The sequence below is a fragment of the Drosophila eugracilis genome, unplaced genomic scaffold (assembly GCF_018153835.1).
Source record: "Drosophila eugracilis isolate 14026-0451.02 unplaced genomic scaffold, ASM1815383v1 contig_952, whole genome shotgun sequence".
Lineage (NCBI taxonomy): Eukaryota > Metazoa > Arthropoda > Insecta > Diptera > Drosophilidae > Drosophila > Drosophila eugracilis.
In genome coordinates, this window is record NW_024573870.1 from 442212 (window position 1) to 460774 (window position 18563).

The following is an 18563-nucleotide window of genomic DNA, read 5'->3' on the forward strand; positions in this document are numbered from 1 at the left end:
ACTGCTCTAAGCTAAGTTCTCAATAGTCTGACTTGCGCGGTCTCTCCAGCTCTAATTCTAAATCTACAAAATCGAAATCGAAATCGAAATCGAAATCTATAAGGCCCCCTTAATCTCTCTTTCCCCGATCTGTCATCTGTCGTCATCTCTCATAGCCTTAGACTTTGCTCGCTATGTAGTAAAACACACACACACGCACACTGTTGGAATGATTTTTTATTATCTTTTAAATTATTGTTGAATTTTGTTTTATTTTTTTTATATATATATTTACACTGTTAAGCTTAGTTTTTATTTTGTGCGTATTTGTTTATGATAAATAATGTGGTATTCATGTTCATGTTCAAATCGGATAGTGTCGCTTCCGTCGCGTCTCTATATCTTTGCACACCTCTCGCTTCAAGGCCCCTCTCTCTCCGCTATCTCTCGCGCGTGCAAGTCTCTCATTCAACAAACGAGACAAACACAAAACAAACACAAAACAAACACAAAACAAACACCAACAAACAAAAGAAATGACACTTTTTTAACTATATATAAAATACCAGAAAGAAATCCCTCCACTTTTTTATGTTCGTTGCAGACTGCAAACAAAAACAAAAACAAAACAAACAAAAAAACTTAAGAAAATTAACAAAAAAAAAAAAAGGAAAGAAGTTAATATAAAAAGAGAAATTTAACCATTAACAAGCTTAACAACACAATGTCGAAATGGAAGACGCGTATCGAGCATTAATTAATTAATAATTGATTGTAATTCTTAGATATATGATTGAGCAAATTGTTTGTTATTATTATTTTTGATTGCATAAACATTTGATACATTATATATTATATAACTGTTTTTTACGTTTATAAATTATTTTTGATTATACCACTTATTGATTACTGATTATTTATATGTATACATTAATTAATTACCTTCTAAGACATGTTTGCTACTTTTATACGAAAAACAAAAACTAAATCCAACGGAATCCAAAACCGAACCGAAACCGAGCGACACAAAACAAACAACAACAACAAAAATAATTCACAATTTTTATACTCGCCTAGAATTTATGTTTTCTTTTATTGTTTTATTTTTAAATTGTAACCCCCCCAAAAACACACAACACGACAGGAGAATAATAATTAAAAATAATAATAATTTCAGACAAAAAAACAAAACCATTTTTGCCGTTTCTTAATTTTTAAAAACAAAACCAACTAAAAACGCACTGAGAATAGTTGAAATTTTTGTTCTTAATTGTTGAAATATTTTTTTGTTTAGGCATTTATTTCTTAAAATAATTTCTTTGTTTAGCAAGCAGCAAGACGGACGAATTTGTTGTTTTTGCCCAAAACCTATATTAACCTATAAAATTATTTGTTGTCAAATTGAATTTAAATAAATATGAAAATGTTTATATATGAAATAAAAACAAAAACAAAGCGATATTTATGTAAATCATGCAAATGTTTTTCATACCGCCCCCCCTCTCCCCTGGCAATTTCGAGAAAGAAATTCAAAACGAAAAACAAAAAAGAATAAAAGTAAAATTTAACTAAAAGTTGGCAATCAGCGCAGAAGACTTAAAACATTTATAACTATTATAAATTATACAACTAGATATGGTATGTCTATGTCCCCAGATATATGTATTTATATATATATATATAATATTAATGTATGATAAACACTTAAATCTCAAATAATTTAATAGTTATAAAGAAGAATCAAGCCAAGCCAGACCAATAGCTTCTTTATGTTTTCTCCTACTTCTCTGCTTCTTCTTCTTCTTCAAGAGAGAGAGAGAAAGTAATAGGTATTAAATATATAAAACAGCCACACAGTGCGCAACACAATGGTCTGAATTTAGGATCTAATGGATTGTTCATTATATATATTAACTAAACAATTTGTTGGATTTTTCAATAACTTTTTGTTCTGCTACGCACTGTATGCACTTAGTTGACTTCTTCGCTTGCAATGATTTTGATAAATAATTAAAAGCATTTATTTTGATAGGCCCCCCCAAATGATTGCAAAAACAAAGTGTTCTTTAAGGGTTAGTTAAAAAAAGAGAAGGACGATTAAAAGTTAGATATTTAATGAGAAATGTACTATTAAGGCAAGGAAGTAACAACTTTTTGAGACTACAAACGCAACATTAACAGGAACAGCATTTAAAAAATGTTTATTTTGTAATTTTAAAAGTAATAACTATTTTTTTGTTGGTTTTGCTGAAACGCGACGCGAAAGGCTCCCCCTGACCCATGTCTCGCCCTCCTCCTCCCCCCATTAACACACCCACACGTAAGCAGGTATTAGTTTTCTTGAATATATAATTTAACAATATTGTATTTAAAAGAAAAAAAAAAAAGTAGTATTTAAAACTAAAATAGTTTCCTCTTTGTTTGTTTTGAAAAAACGCTTTGCTTTGTGTAATTTTTGATTTGGTTTGATTTATTATTTGAATTTATCTATAATTATTAATTATGTTTTGTGTGTATTTACTTAAGTGAGATTATTAAATATACGAGAATATATTTTTTAGTTCTTTCTTGTTGTAAACTTAATTGACTTTATTTGACTTATTATTGTATGGAACGAAGACGAAGTTGTAATCGATGTAATGGTAGCTGTAATAACGATGAAGGGTTTAAACAAAAGTATTGTACGTTTTCTAAGTGAGAGAAGAAACACTTTTTACTTGACAACAAAAAAAAAAATACAAAAGAGAAAAACAAACAAACAAACAAACATACTGTTGAAAATTTTTTATATACAAATTGTTGAATGAATGAATGGAAAAAAAAATGAGAAAAAACAAAACACGAAAAAGGAAACTGCTAATTGATGGTATTTATTATGGCCTAATGCATACTATTTAATTGTATTTATTATTAGCATTTTAGCGCGCACAAACAGTTTTCTGACAAGGACCTTTATTTGTACTTTTTGTGCTTGCATAAATTTGTTTTTATGTTTATCAACTATTATTATTATTATTACATTTTTAAATGTTATACAACTACAACTACGAACTACAAACACAACATGGGACACAACAACAACAACAACAACAAATATGATAACAACTATTATATAAACTATATGCCTAAACAATAGCAAAGCAAACAATCTCTGCTCCACAAACGAAAAAAATGTTGTAAAAGCCTAAAACACACACAAACACAACCCAACAAATGCCACAAAAACCAACTGAATTAAAGATTTTTATACATATTCTGATAAAAACAAACTGTTGCTTTATTTATTATTTACTCTTGTATCGATTGTTTTTTATTTTATTTTCTTAGCATTTTTTAGATTTGTGTATCGATTTGAACAGATGCGATGTTGTTAGCCCGTTGATGCCGACCCTACCCAGCCTTCCTTTTAACTCTCCTTTCCTGAACTCCCTCTCTATCCACCCTCTCTGAGATCTATCTATATAGTAGTGGTAAACTATTTAACCTTTATATGGATATATATATATATAGATCTATATATATATATATGTGAATGTATGTTGATAAACAAATTGATGAATTGAGAATCTAATAGACTGTGCAACAACAAAAAATGGAAAAGAAAAACCGATAGAAGTTTTTTAAATATATATATTTCTATATATTTGAAGATCGGTTAAGGAGCAACCACACACAACCCTAGAGGAAAAGTAAAAAATATTTATATATATTATATACTTATAAGATAAATTGTGTAACTATAGCACAGTGAGCTATCAAAACTAACTAATATATATTAGCAGTTTTATTTCCGATATTCCAGATCGATAATGTAAACGATTTATACCGCCAATTAACTGTGCTCTAACCCTCTAAATAACCAAAACGAAAAACAAAAATGAAAAGGCCTCGATGCCCTTTTGACACTTGCTTTGGTATTCTTGCTCTAAAAAATATATATAAAACCGATTTATGTATGTTAACATTGCCGATATATAGTATATGTAGTTGGGCATTTTGCGTGTGTCGCCATTTGTGATTAGTTTTTTTTTTTTTTTGGGGCAAATTCTCGGTCACCAAAAAAAAGAAAAAAAAAAAGAAAGAAGCCAAAAGAAATTTAAGGAAAATTCTGAAAAGAAAAAGTAACTCCACCATACGGAAAAATGAAAAGAAAAACCATTTAGGAAGTCAAAAAAAAAGGAAAAAAATAAAAGAAAACATTAAGACATTTTGAGTAGTGTGCTAAGTGTAAGTGTTGTTTAATAAAATGGCAATGCAAGTGCGTGGGTGTTGAAAGATCCCTCATTAACGTATATATATTAATCATATTATTATTGCTACTATTATTTTTTGTGATTGTTAGGAGCTCTCTATGAATGTTGAACGGAATCGAAGCGAAATCGAATCGAGATCGATCCATCTACGGATCGGTCTCTCTCTCTTTTTGGGGTTGGTTAAGAGACTGTCAGGCACAAGTTACACAGAACAGAACTAGATGTTAGGATATATAAATGCGAACATATTGGTGTTTGTATGTCATATCTAAAAAACAAAATCATTTTAATTGTAGTTTATATTTTTGATAAATGTTATTAAGGAAACGATAAAACAAAACAAAACAAAAAACCAAAACGTAAATCAAAGTCATTTGTCGGCATTGTTGAGCATATTTGTATGGAATTTAAATTTTGTACAAGTTCTAGTAGATCGGCGTTAGTTCGGAATCGAATAGATCGATGGAGGAAAGGCAAGCAGCGGAAAATACAGCGAACTATGAATGAATGAAAACCAAATCCAAAAATGAAAAAAACATAAGTAAATTAAAATTCAAACTGGCTTCGTAGAAGTGTTTTTAAGTATTATTAGATTATGCATAATGACAAAAGCTCTGAACAAAATGCTTGAACCACTAAATTATTACTGATATAACATATAGATATATGCAGCTAACAAACTGAATAATCATTGAGTGTGTGTGTGTCTATGTTTCGGCCAGCAATCAATGTAAAACGATCTCAAATTCGAGTTCAAAATCTTTCTACAACCGTTTCGGAAATCGTTTTGCGTTCGTGGCTGGAACTTTTTCAATAAGTAGGTTTTTAATTCTTATAGTCCGTCAAATGTTTTAACAGAATAATATGAGAACCAAATAAAAAATATATATATTTAATATGCATGCTTGAGTAGTGTCTGTTTGAATGTCTGTAATTTGTATGTAACTCAACATAGAAATAATGTCGAAAGATTGGTTCATTTATCCCATTGATTTCCCTCTTTTGTCTCATTAGATGTAAGCTATATAGATTAGAAATTGAGGAACAAGATCAATTCATTCGGATAAATAATTTACATAAACATTTTAAAAGCTTGGTTTAAGAACTTTCACCGAAACATTCAAGTAGCAATCCAAACCACAACTAAACATAAATGATAAAAAAATACCAAACAAAAAATAATTAACTACGACTGATTTTATACACGAATTGAAAAAGATTTACACAACAAATTATACACATATATACATACATATATATATATATATGAATATTTATATTTATAATGTTGCTACTATATATATATAAAATAAAATCAAGTTGAAGTTGAAGCCCTGGATAAAGTCCTGGACCTCTCCATCTGTAATACATTTTACACACTAGGCTACTACTTAACGCTACATACTTATATACATATATCTACGAGTATATAAAAATATATATTTATGTGTGTGTTTAAAGGCAAACAAAAAACCAACCACTTAGTAGTGAACTCAACAGTTTTTTAACACTCAAAAACAACAAAATCTTAGACTGCTTCGAAAACGTAAACGTGAAACTAAAAAAAAAAAACAAAAAAAATATTAAAAAAAAATAACTCTTGTGAAATAAATTGAAGATAAGACTCGTTTAGGGAATTTTTCTGAACAGATTTTTCCGTTTTCCTTTCGCTTGTTTTCTCCCTATGCACTCGTTTAAACTGAAAAATTTAAAAACTAAAACTGACTTTAAGCTAAACAAAAACTGATTTTTCACTCTCGATGGAAAACTCCAAAACGCGCAAGACAAACAACAAGAAGATCAAGGAAAATGGAAATATTTTCGCTAATTTTTCTAGCAGCAAGATAAAATATTTATATACATCCGTGAATATAATCTATAATTATAATGCATATACAAAATATAAGGCGTATTAACTGTTTGTTGTTAGCTGCTTATTCTTCCTATTGAAGATTACCAAAATATAAAAATCTAAAAACTAAAAAAAAAAAACACACACATTCATATCCCAAGCATTTTTGTAATTTTTAAAGCAAGGCAACATATTGAAAACTAACACTAAAAATAATATTTTTTAAGTCGAACATTTTAAGGCAAAAGTTAAAACTAACTTTAAATGAGAACCAAATGGGCAATGTAAAATGCAATAACTAAATAGGAAGTTTAAAAATCATTTTTAATTTTATATATTTATTTTTTTTTATAGATAGTTTCATTTACTTGAAACTACAATCGAAATCACATATATTTTTAACCATATTATTTTGTATGAAAAACAATTTGATTTATTGAATTTTTGATTTTATTTCTTACAGTATTGCACAAATTGCACAGCAACATCAATGACAACAAGAGCTTCTTGGCAGACAGAATACAGCAACATTTCATTTGAAAGAGAAAAATGTTTAATGTTTAATAACCAAAACATTCCCCAATTAATTGTGTTATGTTAAATTTGTTATTGAAGAGAGAGTAAGATGTAAAAATATGAATGGAACGAACGCATTCATTTCGATGGCAATGCATGGACAAGTTTACGTTACGCAATTATTTTAAATCAATTTTGGGACTCAAAAAATTATATAAATAATATTTAAATATATATTTGCAATTAGTGGAAATGAGTCTCTACGGTCGAACCGCACACAAACACAAACAAAACAAACACAAACACACACACACACACACACATACATACATGAATCAACGTTGCTAAATCATTGAAATATGCATAAATGTTAGCTCATCTTACTCATAATCACGCATTCAACATAGATTTTAATATTTATAATGCTATATAGTGCAACTAAGCCCCGATCATGGAATCATCATCTAGTCATCATGCATACATATATGTATTTTTATAATAATTAATATTAAAAAAAAAACAAAAACAAAAAACAAAAAACAAAAATGAAACCGAAAAAGAACACCAATCTAATGTTAAATGTCGTTATAATTAAGTTTTCTTTATATACACATATATATTATGTTTTAGCTAACGATTTATATATTTTCCATGTAAGGATTGATTTGAACGTCTACCGCAATTTGAATTTCTCTGCTAAAGCCAAGTTGAATTTTAAAATAAAAATAAATAAAAAAAACAAGTGTATACTGTATACAGGGTGTTGCTTAAATGGCTTTCATATACTAAACATAGTCATATGAAAATAAAACATTTTATCAGCTAAAATAATATGTTTTCTTTATGGTTAATTGTTTACACTGTACGTTCAGTTACAACTCGTATATTTCGCTCAAATTTTGTTTTACACTTAAGAGAAACACAAACAAAACACAAAAAACTAAAACTAAAAACTTAAAAAAAAAAAAAAAAATGTTAAAGCAAAGGACAAGAAAATGTGGAAAATATGGACTGACAAGCAAATAATGTATATCATTGAGGGTTGGCATTTTTATTCTATAATATATACATATATATATATATATATAAATCTATATATATTACATGTAGACTTTGTCAGGCAGGCCATTTTTCAGCTGTTTCGAACGAGGAAATTGTTAACTTTTTGCGTTAAAATGAAAAGGAAAATATTAAGAAAAAATAAAAATATATACACGCCCACCAAATGCATACTATATGCTATATACTGTTTCTAATATGCATACAAAGATTTAACCACAGTACAGAACATTTTACCATTTGGTTCAAGTTTGTAACTGACTCAACTTACTGCCAGGATCAGCTCAGCTCAGCTCTTCAGCTCCTCAGACACCCTGCATGATACTCACTCAGTCAGTCATCACTCAATCATTCAATCAGTCATTCAACACTCAATCTAGCCCACAAATTGAGCACAATTAAATGTAATAAGCCTAAATCAGTAGACAAAATGGCAAAACGCAACCAAATACGCATTTATAACTTAAATCTTCTGTATTTTCAATTAAAAAACCAACTTTTTTCTTTCCATTTAAATTTGAATTTGTCAAGAACAAGCAACCAAAAACAAAGGTAATTTAAATGTAATCATAATCGTAACTAAATCGAATACGATGTAATTGAATGTGAACGTTATTAACTCATTAACTATTATTATTAACTAAGATTCCAACTGTATGCGCATTTTATATATATACTTATATATATATATGAACTTAAGGCAAACCCAAAATAACAACTCATTAATGTAATGTGTAAGAGAAAACCAAAAAAACTTACAGTAAATTATATATAAATATTTTTATACATGTGGAAAAAAAAAACGTTAAAAAAATCATAATAATTTATTAAAAGCTGCAGTTTGCTAGAGTGGCGAAAGGAGTTCGGGAACACCTATTTGAATTTGATATAACAGATTTTGAACTCTACTCAAAAAATCAAAGACAAAACAGCGTCAGCGAGAATTTGAAAATAATAATAATAATAATAATAATAGTAACAAATGAAAGTCTTTTTAATGCTTAGGGGCCACAATTTTCGAAGTAATTAAAAAAATGAAAAACATGAAATTATTATTACATTAAAATATGGTATTAATTAACATTTAAAAAATGTTGTGTAACATTAATATTAAACAAAACCAACAAGAACAACCAGCAACAACAATTGTATTGTAAGAATTTCTATTTCCATTAAACCACAATAAAATTATTTTGTTTTTAAATAAATCAAATGCGTTTTATTTTCTTCTAAGAGGCTAATTGCAGCTGCAGTGGCAATCAAACGAATTGAAAATAATTTCAACTTCTCTTGACAAGGTAAGAAGTTAAATAATTCAAGTAACTAACATTATATTACAATCAAAGGAAAAATAAGTCCAAAAAAGACATTCGATTTAATCTCATATCGAAGTTTGTTCGGTTTTAACGCAAACAAATTAAAAACATTTGTGGAAAACATTTTGTGACATTAGTCTGTTCTTTTTGGTAGTTTTTGAGTCCTGGAAGAAATTTACAAAAATTAAATAAATAAAATATGTTTTTTTTTAAATTACGTGCACTTACATAACACGAAGTTCTTCCAACGTAGGAACATTCAGGCGAGATGAGATCCTGGCACCCTCCTCCTGCTGAGCTTCGAGGGGATGTTTCTTAAGCTTGTGCGAACGGCAGTTGGCGTTGCAGGCAAAGGACTTCCCACAGTAGTTGCAAACGTAGGGCCGCAGTCCCGTATGGCTGAGCAGGTGGGTCTTGAGGGTCTTTGAGCGCTTAAAAAGCGCCCCGCAGACATCGCACTTCAGGCGCCGCTCCTCGCTGTGCACCACCTTGTGCATATTCCAGGTGCGCCGCGTTTGCAGCTTTTTGCCGCAGATGTTGCAAACAAAACTGGGCTCCGCATGGATTTGATGGTGGGCCTTCAGACGAGCACGGTTCTTAAAGCCGGCCTTGCAAACGGCACACTCGAAAGGACGACTATCTGTGTGCACCAGTTTATGTTCGTTTAGGGCTGTAATTGTCTTTAATTGCTTTCCACAACTATCGCAGATATATGGCTTGACATTCTGATGGATGCCCTCTTTGTGCAGCTTAAGGGCTGTGGCAGAGGATAGGGTTTTGTTGCAAAGGTCACAGGTGGTTGTGGCTTTGTCTACTTTCACCCGCCGCTCGATCCTGCGACACTCCCGTTCCAAGTGTTTCTCGTAGGAGCCGCGATTTCGATAGCCCTTACCACATTTCTCACATTTCATGCGTCCACGTTTGGCTTTTTCCTCTGCAGTTGATTCTGGAGCATTTGGCGTTGGAGCATTTGCTATATCGACTCGATTCGTTTGTTGATTTTCTTCGGGCAGGAATTCAGGATCATCATCATAGCTGTCAGGCATTTCTGACTTGACATCATGCCCCTGGAAAAGTGGGGAGGTTGTGCTGTCCACGCGATATTCGGATAACTCCTCTTCAGGTAGTTCAACTAGGGAATCCTCCATATCCAGTCTATTTTTATTATTTTCCATGAGAATGGGACCTATATCAACGAATTCTTGCTTCGGTATCTCAAGTTCTAGAGTCTTTTTGGTTATAATTTCATGGGACATTGTTTCCCTTCCTGATATTTCTGATTCTATGCTGGTTTCTTCCACTATCGGAGATTCCTGTACCACTTTGGCATGCTTTTGATGGATTTCTGTGTCGTCCATGCCCATTTCGATTTCTGGTGCCTGTATGGGTTTAATGATGTGCGTCCAGTCTTCTTCGCATAGACCATACTGCTGACGCAGAGCAGCCAAATCTAGGTGATTGTCTGGTTCCGTTTCTGTTCGTCGCAGGACCTCGAAAATGGCCTGAACTTTCGTAACATGCTCTGCAAAATCGATTAGTTCACTGATGAGAGTATAGCACTCGGTGCAGAGCACGCTGCTCTCCTCATCCTCTAGTTGCATCTATAGTGTATACATTACAGGATTATAACAGATATATATATCGCATTCCTGGCCAACTTACGTGCACCTCGAAGTATTTCCGAATGGTCATAACTAAGACATTGTCCCATGTTCCTTGGGAATTTACATTCATTTGCACCTTCACATTGCCACGGGCGTCGTCTTTGGCGCACAGCCGACACCAGTTCAGCCAATGGGTGCTGCCCTCCGTCATCCTGACACCAGAATCTTGTTTTCTTATAAGACGCCTTATCACTGATTTATTCAATTGTTTACTTTTAGTCGTGTTTTTTTGTTTGCATTGGTGTGACCAGACCTAAATTGTCAATAAATGGCTGCAGAAAATACTAAATAGTATATTCGCCTAACCCCCTTGTGTGGCGGTTTTGCTTAATTTTGAATTGTTGGCGCTTTGCATTTTTTTTTTTAAACCTTCAGACGTTCCTTTATTCATATAAATATACGAAACAAGAGATGGAAAAAGGCAAAACGTTCACCATATTCTTTGATATTTTAAGAAAAAATAAAAATAGATTGTTTATTTTTTTATTTTATTTAGAGTCTTTCGGTGTCAGTAATTTTGGTGTCGGAATCAACAACGGCAACGTGGACTGCCACAGCATCCCGGAATGCAACTACCTCGGCAACATGGCACTGCAGCAGTTCCAGTCCAGCAATTAAAGCAGAAGTTAGTGCACTGGATGCACGACGGCAAATTGCAACAGCCTCCGGGAGTGCAGCACATCTTGGGTAACTTGTGTAAGGCGGCTGATCACAGAGATTTCACGTTTGCACTGGAATGTCTGGTTTACAAAACTTTAGTATATGCACACTTTTTTTTTTTTTTATTTTTTAATATGCCTACCACAACAAAAAATTTGGATTTCTAAAAGGTGTTTTTCATTGCAAATTTATTTATTTTTTTTGTTTTATTTTTGATGTGTTCCCATACCGGCTCAAAGTAAGACTGACTATATTCCTTGTCGACCCTTAACGGTTCCCAAACGTTTTACGGGTAAACAAATTCAAAAACTACTAGATGAAGCCTCCTAAAAGGATGCTATGTTTTCTAAATTGATACACTTTCCACGCTACTACAGAGGAGCCACTAGTTCTTGAAGGATTAGGTTGAAAGGCTGCAAGAACCTTTGTTCTGCGGTTGAGGACAATAGAAGCTGCATATTACACGGATATATTTTTTAAACCTTAATTGAAAACGATAAAATAAACGATCATAAAACTCAAATATCAGGTAATGTACAAACCTATGGACTGATTTTTCTAGCACATAGTAAATTTCTATGCTTTGTTCAAGTTCAAAACTTATTTAATTAAATGTAAACGCAGTATTTTGTTTTTTTTTTTTATTTAATTCGTTATTTGGGGACATTTTAGTACATTTTGGTGTATTCAGTTTTAATCCTGTTGATTGATTGTAGCTGGACTATCCTTTATAAATCATTGCTGTTCTGTTCTTCTAGTAACCACACCTGGGACCGCAGGGCATAAAGCTGCATTGAATATAAGCTGGAGTGCAGGGCACGCAGCAGAGTTCGACGCAGCAGTTATAGCAGCCACCACAAGGGTCGCAGCATCGAGGTCCACAGGGTCCGCAGCACATGGTCTAATGAAAAGATAGACACTATTTAATCATATCATATTTAGAGTTTTATAACGTTAACTTACGATTCGATAAACCAACAAAAAAAAAAAAACTGAAAAATGTTGGACAAAAACTATTTTCCAAGGTGTTAACACAATGAATTTTGAAAAACGAATGAGGAAATCATATTCCATAGGTTTCTCAGAAGTTTAAATTTGACAACAAAATTCAAGGCTTACGCTACCTACAAAATTTACACGAAACGAATTTGATTGTTTTCTTTTTGAGAAAATGATTTAATCATATATACAAATAAGATAAGAAAGATATTTTATTTTTTAAAGAATAAAACGTATAAGATTACTATTATTCAAAGTATTTTGTTAGGACTCCACTGGGGGTAATCGATGCGAGTGGCTGCCTCATATTCCTGCACTAAGCAGTCGACTGTATCCCGAGCAATGTCCAGTTCGCTTAGATCGTCCTTGAACATGGTTTCGCGCCTGAAATTATCCAAGAAAGCATTCCGCTTCTTCAGCTTATCGTACTGGGCCAATGCCCTCTTGAATAGCGCACTGATTCCCGTGTGATTGGCCATCATCAAGCCGGAGACTTTGTGGGCCGATTGCACGTACGGTGAACTACGTGGCAGAGCCACCTGAATGCTGGCCGGACCCCAGGGTATGAAATTGGCAAGCTTTCGCTCTCGGATGCGCTGCAGCGACTTGTGCACTTGGGAAGGATCCACCTCGCCCTGGATAATGTTCAGAATGGAGATAAAGCATTGACGGTTATGTTTGTCTGTCATGGCGGACACCATCATGTTCTTTGGCTGAAGAAGGCGACGCATCACATCCAAAACAGATGTCTTACGAACGTTCGTTTTGGTCTATAAATAAGACAACATATAAAAGGAAATATTTATGGCTTAGTTCTACTTCTTACTTCATAATCTGTGATCAGTGGTGTATATCCTGTCATCAGAAAGTGCAACTGGGGCGTTGGAATAATTGTTGCTGTCAGACCAATTAGGTTGTTGTTCATGTACGAAGGATATCGTAGGGTAGTGGTGCTCAGACTCATAATGGTGGACACCAGATTGTTGATCTGAGTAAAAGTTGGCGTCTGGATATGCAGTCTCTCGGTGGCAATGCGATTTAAGGCGGTATTATCTAGAACAACCACACTATCCGCGCACTTAGTTAGCCTCTTTAGGGTAAGGATTGAGTTATATGGTTGGACGACAACATCGCTGATCTCATCCTGGTTGGGAAAAACGCTGTACGTCTGGATAAGCTTTTTGGGAAAACGATCGGCAAGGCGCTCTAGCATATATGATCCCATTCCGGATCCTGTGCCACCTGCAATAGAATGGCACAAAACGAATCCTTCCAGCGAGTCGCTGCCATCTGCTTCACGATCCAGGATGTCGAACACCTCTTCCTGGACCTTCTCACCTTGACTAAAACCTGAGGCCCAGTTATTACCTGCGCCGCCACCGTGTTTTGAAAGAAACACATTCTCCTGGTTGTAGAGCTGGTGAAGGGAAATATACATTTTTCATAAGCCAATGAATAGATATAAATAATCACATTAAGATCATATTATAAACTGACCGACCTTGCAATATGTAGAGGTCATGATGTTGTTAATGACTCGCGGCTCTAAGTCCAGGAGCACGGCTCTTGGTATGTAGTGATTGTCGTCTGCCTGATAGAAAAACACGTCTTTGCGATCCTGTCCATCGATAGCGAAGTCCTCAAGGACGCCATCTGGAGAGATTCCGTGCTCCAGGCACAATCTCTTCCAGAACTCAAAACCAACTGTGGATAAACTTAATTATAATCCAAGAGGGAAATTTTCTAAAATTTATAATCTCACTTTGATTGCCACATTGGCCCAATTGAAGGGTAATAATTTCACTTGGCATTTTGTTAAATCTTCTTCTTAGTTTTTTGTTTTCTTTAATCTTAATTTTCACCTTTTATAACTGTTTTATGCGAGCTTAGTGAAGATGATAAAAATCTTTTTATATGATTAATATCGATATGGAAGCTAGTTTATCAAAAACCACGAATTTCTTAATTATAAAAATTTATAGATATTTTTTTGCGACATGCTTATCTGTTTCCATTATTTATGTTTGGTTTATAAAGATTTAAACTTTTGTGTTTCCATTCCATTGGATTTGCACAGCTCACCCTGTGCCTGAGAGTAACGGTTCTTAGGGGAATGGTATTTTTTAAGAACCGCGAAACGTTCACACAGGCAGATTGGCAGAAACGAAAAATTCCAACTAAATGTTATTTTAGAAATAGTAAATAAAACCAGAAATGTTGCGGCAGGAGAATTTGGCGGCCAACTTCTGCGGCTTATTGGCCAGCCAGGGCTATAAAGGTTATCTCCATTCGGACTCAGATTATTTAACATATCTTAACAAAAAGTTCTTTTCCAATTACAGAGAAGGCAAACGAGTGGCGCATTTTGGGTCAAGAACAAGATGGATCCCTACTGACATCTTGGATATTCGAGTATTCGGACGAGGATCAGCGCAAGGAGACTTGCATTGGACACTTTCATGCCACCAAAAAGCAATTACGGCTCCTGTGGACTTTGGATAAATGCTGTGAGATTGTCCAGGCAACAATTAATAGTAGTGTCACCCTGCTGTCTTTTGTGGAGAAAACTGATGGAAAACTGTATCAGGCTTTTGTTGTGGAGGTGAGAAGTTCTGAGGGAGGCACGGTCACGCCCCTTAATCCAGAGCCAACAACCCGCCAAATGATGACCCAGTTCTTGTGGCGCGTTGAGAGTGCCACACGCACATGCTGGCAGGATAAGCTTCTAGTGCTCACCCACGAGGAATGTAGGTGCTAAAACATTCGGTAATCTTGCATATATAATTTATATCATGCTTTCTTCTTAAGCTATCAAACAATATAGCTGTGTGGTGAAACAGAGCTCCACGACATCTTCGACTGGAGGTGGCGAGGGGAGTGCATGGCGGCTAGACACCAGCATTCTTACTCACGAAACGTTGGCCAGGAATTTCAGTTGGGCCCAATGGGATCCCGAGTGTCAGGCTCTTTACTACATCCATCTGAAGCCAAAAGCCAAGAGCCTCAGTTTGTTAGACGAAAGGGAGGAGGCTGGCGAGCCGGCAACTCCCATATTGAGTCCCACTCTATCGGCATTCCAGTTCAACGAGAAACAACCTACAGAAACTGTGGTAGGTGCTTGGGATTTACTACACTTTTCCAACTCCAAATTCCATTGTTTTTTGGCTTTAACATTAAGTAATAATTCACTTTCAACTTTCTCTTGTAGCTTAATATACCCCTTAATTTGCCGAAGCTGCCTAATGGCTCTAAGGAGGAAACGCCAAGTTATGATGACGATGCGGTGCCTTTGCGCGTGCACGATAGCTCGCTAAACCTCATTATTCTGGCGGATACATCGGGTATGTTCTTCGTGTGCCACTACTACCTTTACCAGCCAATGCAGTCGGAGCAGAAGGACGTACACTTTGCCTATTCCGTGACTTTACTACACCACGGCTGTGTTGTGCACTGCGTTATGCCCGGAGTACCTTGGCAAAAGGCTCGGCTGTTGAGGCCCACATTTGCGCTTCATGGTCAACATCATCTGCTGGTGTCGTCCGCCTTTTTTGTGCATTTATTAGACGTTGGACTACAGCATGAACCAAACTGCCATATTGTATGTGCTGCCCACAATCGAAGTCCCGATCTCACGCAGCTAGTGCCTTTGCGAAAGTGGGGTGCCCTTGCCTACGATGCTGCTACCCTGGATCTTGTTTCGTTAACTGTACCCAAATCCCATCTGATAGAAGCGTTTCGAAATGACAGTTCACTGGATAATAGAATTAGCATTATACACTATTTCTTGCTCCATTCGAATGACATGGATGTGTTGGCCGAGCTACTGAATAGTATCTTGGAACGTCCATTATCCTTGGATACGGTGGCCCTGTTAAAGGAGGCACTTGTTGCTGGCAGTTGTGCTACTGCCGTTCGTGGATTGCCGGAGGAGGCTAAGCCATTGATCAGGCTACTACCATTGACCACGGCTATAGCTTCGCGACCAATTCATGCAAAAGTAGCTGACATCAGCGTAGGTCTCTCTCATGAAACGCTGCATAACACCAGCATGATGCTGCTGTCGCCACAGCAACGCCTCTCACCTTATCGCACGGATATATGGACCAGGTTATGGGATCTGCTTAACGAATCTGCCAAGCAAGAGCAGCCTAGATTCAGTGCTGAGCAGGTTACCGAAAAGTTGATCTTTAGCCTGGCCTGTTACCAGCCGGAGGCACTTTCCAGATGCACCACGCCACTTTCTCCGGATGCGGGTACTGGTGGTTTTGGAGACTACAGTAGTGGAAGTGCTTTTCCATTTAGTAACGAGGTCCTGCCCTTCATCGAATTGGAGGGCTGCACTGCCAGCAAACAGGAGCATGTTATCTCTGTGGTTAGTTGGTTCATAATCCTAAACTATGAAGGAACTAAAATTACTATTTTTTTTAGTATCTGCGTGAACTAAGCGTTCATTTGGTGAAGCACTCTTCGAAGCCTCATACTGGATTCCGTTGGCTTAAGGAGACTTTTTTCGAGCGTTCCCAGGCTCCAGCTCATGTCCATGCTGTGGCTTCGCAGTTTGTTTCGTCACAGCTGGAGTTGTCTAGAGCCCTTTGCTCTCTGGTTTGTCGAGCTGCAGGCCTAGATGCACGCATGGAAACCTTGAGAGGTTTTCAGTTGATGTGGGTTGGCTTTACTTTTAATATTGACAATTTCTTACTTATATTTTAAATACTTGCAGCGACCAGATGGCTGCCAACCAGCAGCACTCACTGTTTCTTATTCTTGAGCGTTATTGCTTGGCTGTGGAATCGATTGCCTTTCCGCTGCCAGAGGGATTCTCCTCGTTCTTTACCTATTTGGGATATCGAGCATTGGGCTACGATATGTTTTTGCAATATGTAGAGAATCATGTGTTCGAACTGCAAGTGGATGTGATGAAGGCCATTGTTTTTGGTGAGTTTTTAAAAGTAAATTTATGTGTTAAGATTTGTTCTATATTTGATTATATTTTCCTATAGACATTGAAGATTCCCCATTGGGTATTGAACGAAAGCTTTCGCTTTTGTCCGCTCTTCCAAAGCAGCGAGCTCAAAGGCTGCTCAAGTGTTGGCAGCATCCGGATAGCCTTATGATTCGAGGTCGTGAGCATGCGGCTAACATTCTATCGGGCCAGCAGCAGGAGGTCTTGCACCAACAGAGAACTTCAGTCTGTGCCAACCAATCACGGAACAATGCACGTAGTGGTAATGAATCGCTTACTTACTTTATCTACAGCTCATAATTTTTCATTTGCACACTCTTCACCAACACATCTCGTCCAGCTTTGGGCAAACCCAACACTGTTGTTTGCCACTCGCTGCTTTTGGTTTTTCTGTTTATCATTTTGACCACGGTCGTCCTGAGCATATCAAGCTATATGTTCAGGCAACGGCCGCTTACTTGGTAGAAAGCCCCACCGCTGATGGGTAAGAAACACCGAGTGTTTGCCAGTCGTTGTCCCATTTGCACAATTCATTTTTATTTTAAATCTTAGGATTTTACATTTTTAACTTGTATATTATATTATTCTATCTTTTCTAAGATTTAACTGCCGAAGCCCTTTCGCCACTGGACTCCTTTCTTGACTTACTGACTGCCAAGGCCAGTCTGAACGAATTGGACTACAATCTGCTTATTGAAACGACATTGAGCTCCATCGATCAGCTAAAGGTGGAGTGCTAAAGTGCTTGTACTTAATGATAAGAAGATATAAAAGATGTGTGGTATTACTAGAATGCCAAAGTATTGTGTCAAAATATCAAATATTCGTTTTGAAGCTATAAGATGATAGAGGCCAGTTGACAGATATTCCAAAGAATTATTTTGTTAAATTAATTATTTAAGAATTTTCCGTGTGCAGCTAAGATCTTATTTATGATTCAGTGTACCTTTTGTATCACTTTCTTGTTCCTATTATATGTATAATGATTTACATATATAAACTTTCCATGTCTATTATATTTAATTTATTGTATAACTTGATGTACCCAAAACCGTATTTATTTATAAAGTATTTATTTCATATTTGTCTTAAACCAGTGAGAGCTTCTCTCTATAATAAAATAACGATTTATAAAGTATACAAAGTCTTTCCTTTCCACGTTTTACATTTCTGTACATATATATCTATTTAATATTTTAATATCAAGAAAATTGTACACAAAAAAAGGATGATCAAATTCAAAACACACTTTCAAACAAAAACCCCTTCGGACACTAACCGTTTTTATTGGCTCGAGTTCGA

General features: G+C 35.2%; 6 protein-coding genes across 8 annotated transcripts in view; 2 read left to right on the forward strand and 4 right to left on the reverse strand.

The window, feature by feature from the left end:
* LOC108106837 (brain tumor protein) overlaps positions 1 to 7354 on the forward strand; it is a 38526-nt gene extending 31172 nt beyond the window's left edge. For both annotated transcript variants that reach the window (XM_017214074.2, XM_017214075.2), the window contains one exon: positions 6548 to 7354. In XM_017214074.2, the coding sequence (XP_017069563.1) occupies positions 6548 to 6624 (77 nt within the window). In that variant the 3' untranslated portion in view covers positions 6625 to 7354. The remainder of the gene's footprint in view (positions 1 to 6547) is intronic.
* Positions 7355 to 8850: 1496 nt separating this feature from the next.
* On the reverse strand, positions 8851 to 10901 carry LOC108107140 (zinc finger protein weckle). Its single transcript, XM_017214544.2, has 3 exons — positions 10638 to 10901; positions 9204 to 10576; positions 8851 to 9139 (listed from the first exon to the last, which is right to left on the reverse strand). Exons 1-3 carry the CDS (start codon positions 10788 to 10790, stop codon positions 9109 to 9111), a joined length of 1557 nt encoding a protein of 518 aa, XP_017070033.2. The 5' UTR covers positions 10791 to 10901; the 3' UTR covers positions 8851 to 9108.
* Positions 10902 to 11106: 205 nt separating this feature from the next.
* Positions 11107 to 11575, reverse strand: LOC108107141 (keratin-associated protein 9-4). The gene is made up of 2 exons (XM_017214545.2): positions 11442 to 11575; positions 11107 to 11379 (listed from the first exon to the last, which is right to left on the reverse strand). Exon 2 carries the CDS (start codon positions 11319 to 11321, stop codon positions 11169 to 11171), a length of 153 nt encoding a protein of 50 aa, XP_017070034.1. The 5' UTR covers positions 11322 to 11379; positions 11442 to 11575; the 3' UTR covers positions 11107 to 11168.
* A 342-nt stretch (positions 11576 to 11917) lies between these two features.
* Positions 11918 to 12327, reverse strand: LOC108107108 (male-specific sperm protein Mst84Dd). The gene is made up of 2 exons (XM_017214497.2): positions 12263 to 12327; positions 11918 to 12200 (listed from the first exon to the last, which is right to left on the reverse strand). Exon 2 carries the CDS (start codon positions 12195 to 12197, stop codon positions 12054 to 12056), a length of 144 nt encoding a protein of 47 aa, XP_017069986.2. The 5' UTR covers positions 12198 to 12200; positions 12263 to 12327; the 3' UTR covers positions 11918 to 12053.
* A 165-nt stretch (positions 12328 to 12492) lies between these two features.
* LOC108107107 (tubulin gamma-2 chain) lies at positions 12493 to 14325 on the reverse strand. The gene is made up of 4 exons (XM_017214496.2): positions 14061 to 14325; positions 13800 to 14002; positions 13125 to 13715; positions 12493 to 13068 (listed from the first exon to the last, which is right to left on the reverse strand). Exons 1-4 carry the CDS (start codon positions 14107 to 14109, stop codon positions 12550 to 12552), a joined length of 1362 nt encoding a protein of 453 aa, XP_017069985.1. The 5' UTR covers positions 14110 to 14325; the 3' UTR covers positions 12493 to 12549.
* A 98-nt stretch (positions 14326 to 14423) lies between these two features.
* LOC108107106 (protein pigeon) lies at positions 14424 to 18399 on the forward strand. 2 transcript variants are annotated; one of them, XM_017214494.2, is made up of 9 exons: positions 14424 to 14576; positions 14641 to 15045; positions 15107 to 15408; positions 15507 to 16670; positions 16727 to 16959; positions 17019 to 17233; positions 17299 to 17523; positions 17602 to 17745; positions 17862 to 17940. In XM_017214494.2, the coding sequence occupies exons 1-8, from the start codon at positions 14513 to 14515 to the stop codon at positions 17724 to 17726; spliced, it is 2733 nt and encodes a 910-aa protein (XP_017069983.1). In that variant the 5' UTR covers positions 14424 to 14512; the 3' UTR covers positions 17727 to 17745; positions 17862 to 17940. The 2 variants fall into 2 exon arrangements, with proteins under 2 accessions (XP_017069983.1, XP_017069982.1); XM_017214493.2 differs by lacking the exon at positions 17602 to 17745 and having other exon boundaries at positions 17862 to 18399.
* Positions 18400 to 18563: the final 164 nt, after the last annotated feature.

Coding starts and splice junctions, on each gene's coding strand:
- LOC108107141 (XM_017214545.2), bottom strand. CDS start 11,321: ATGTGCTGCACTCCCGGAGGCTGTTGCAATTTGCCGTCGTGCATCCAG.
- LOC108107140 (XM_017214544.2), bottom strand. CDS start 10,790: ATGACGGAGGGCAGCACCCATTGGCTGAACTGGTGTCGGCTGTGCGCC. Junction 10,577..10,637: donor GGAAATACTTCGAGGTGCAC/GTAAGTTGGCCA, acceptor TATACACTATAG/ATGCAACTAGAGGATGAGGA. Junction 9,140..9,203: donor TTGGAAGAACTTCGTGTTAT/GTAAGTGCACGT, acceptor AATTTCTTCCAG/GACTCAAAAACTACCAAAAA.
- LOC108107106 (XM_017214493.2), top strand. CDS start 14,513: ATGTTGCGGCAGGAGAATTTGGCGGCCAACTTCTGCGGCTTATTGGCC. Junction 15,046..15,106: donor AGTGCTCACCCACGAGGAAT/GTAGGTGCTAAA, acceptor TTTCTTCTTAAG/CTATCAAACAATATAGCTGT. Junction 16,671..16,726: donor AGGAGCATGTTATCTCTGTG/GTTAGTTGGTTC, acceptor TATTTTTTTTAG/TATCTGCGTGAACTAAGCGT.
- LOC108107107 (XM_017214496.2), bottom strand. CDS start 14,109: ATGCCAAGTGAAATTATTACCCTTCAATTGGGCCAATGTGGCAATCAA. Junction 14,003..14,060: donor GGGCCAATGTGGCAATCAAA/GTGAGATTATAA, acceptor GTTTATCCACAG/TTGGTTTTGAGTTCTGGAAG. Junction 13,716..13,799: donor TGACCTCTACATATTGCAAG/GTCGGTCAGTTT, acceptor TCCCTTCACCAG/CTCTACAACCAGGAGAATGT.
- LOC108107108 (XM_017214497.2), bottom strand. CDS start 12,197: ATGTGCTGCGGACCCTGTGGACCTCGATGCTGCGACCCTTGTGGTGGC.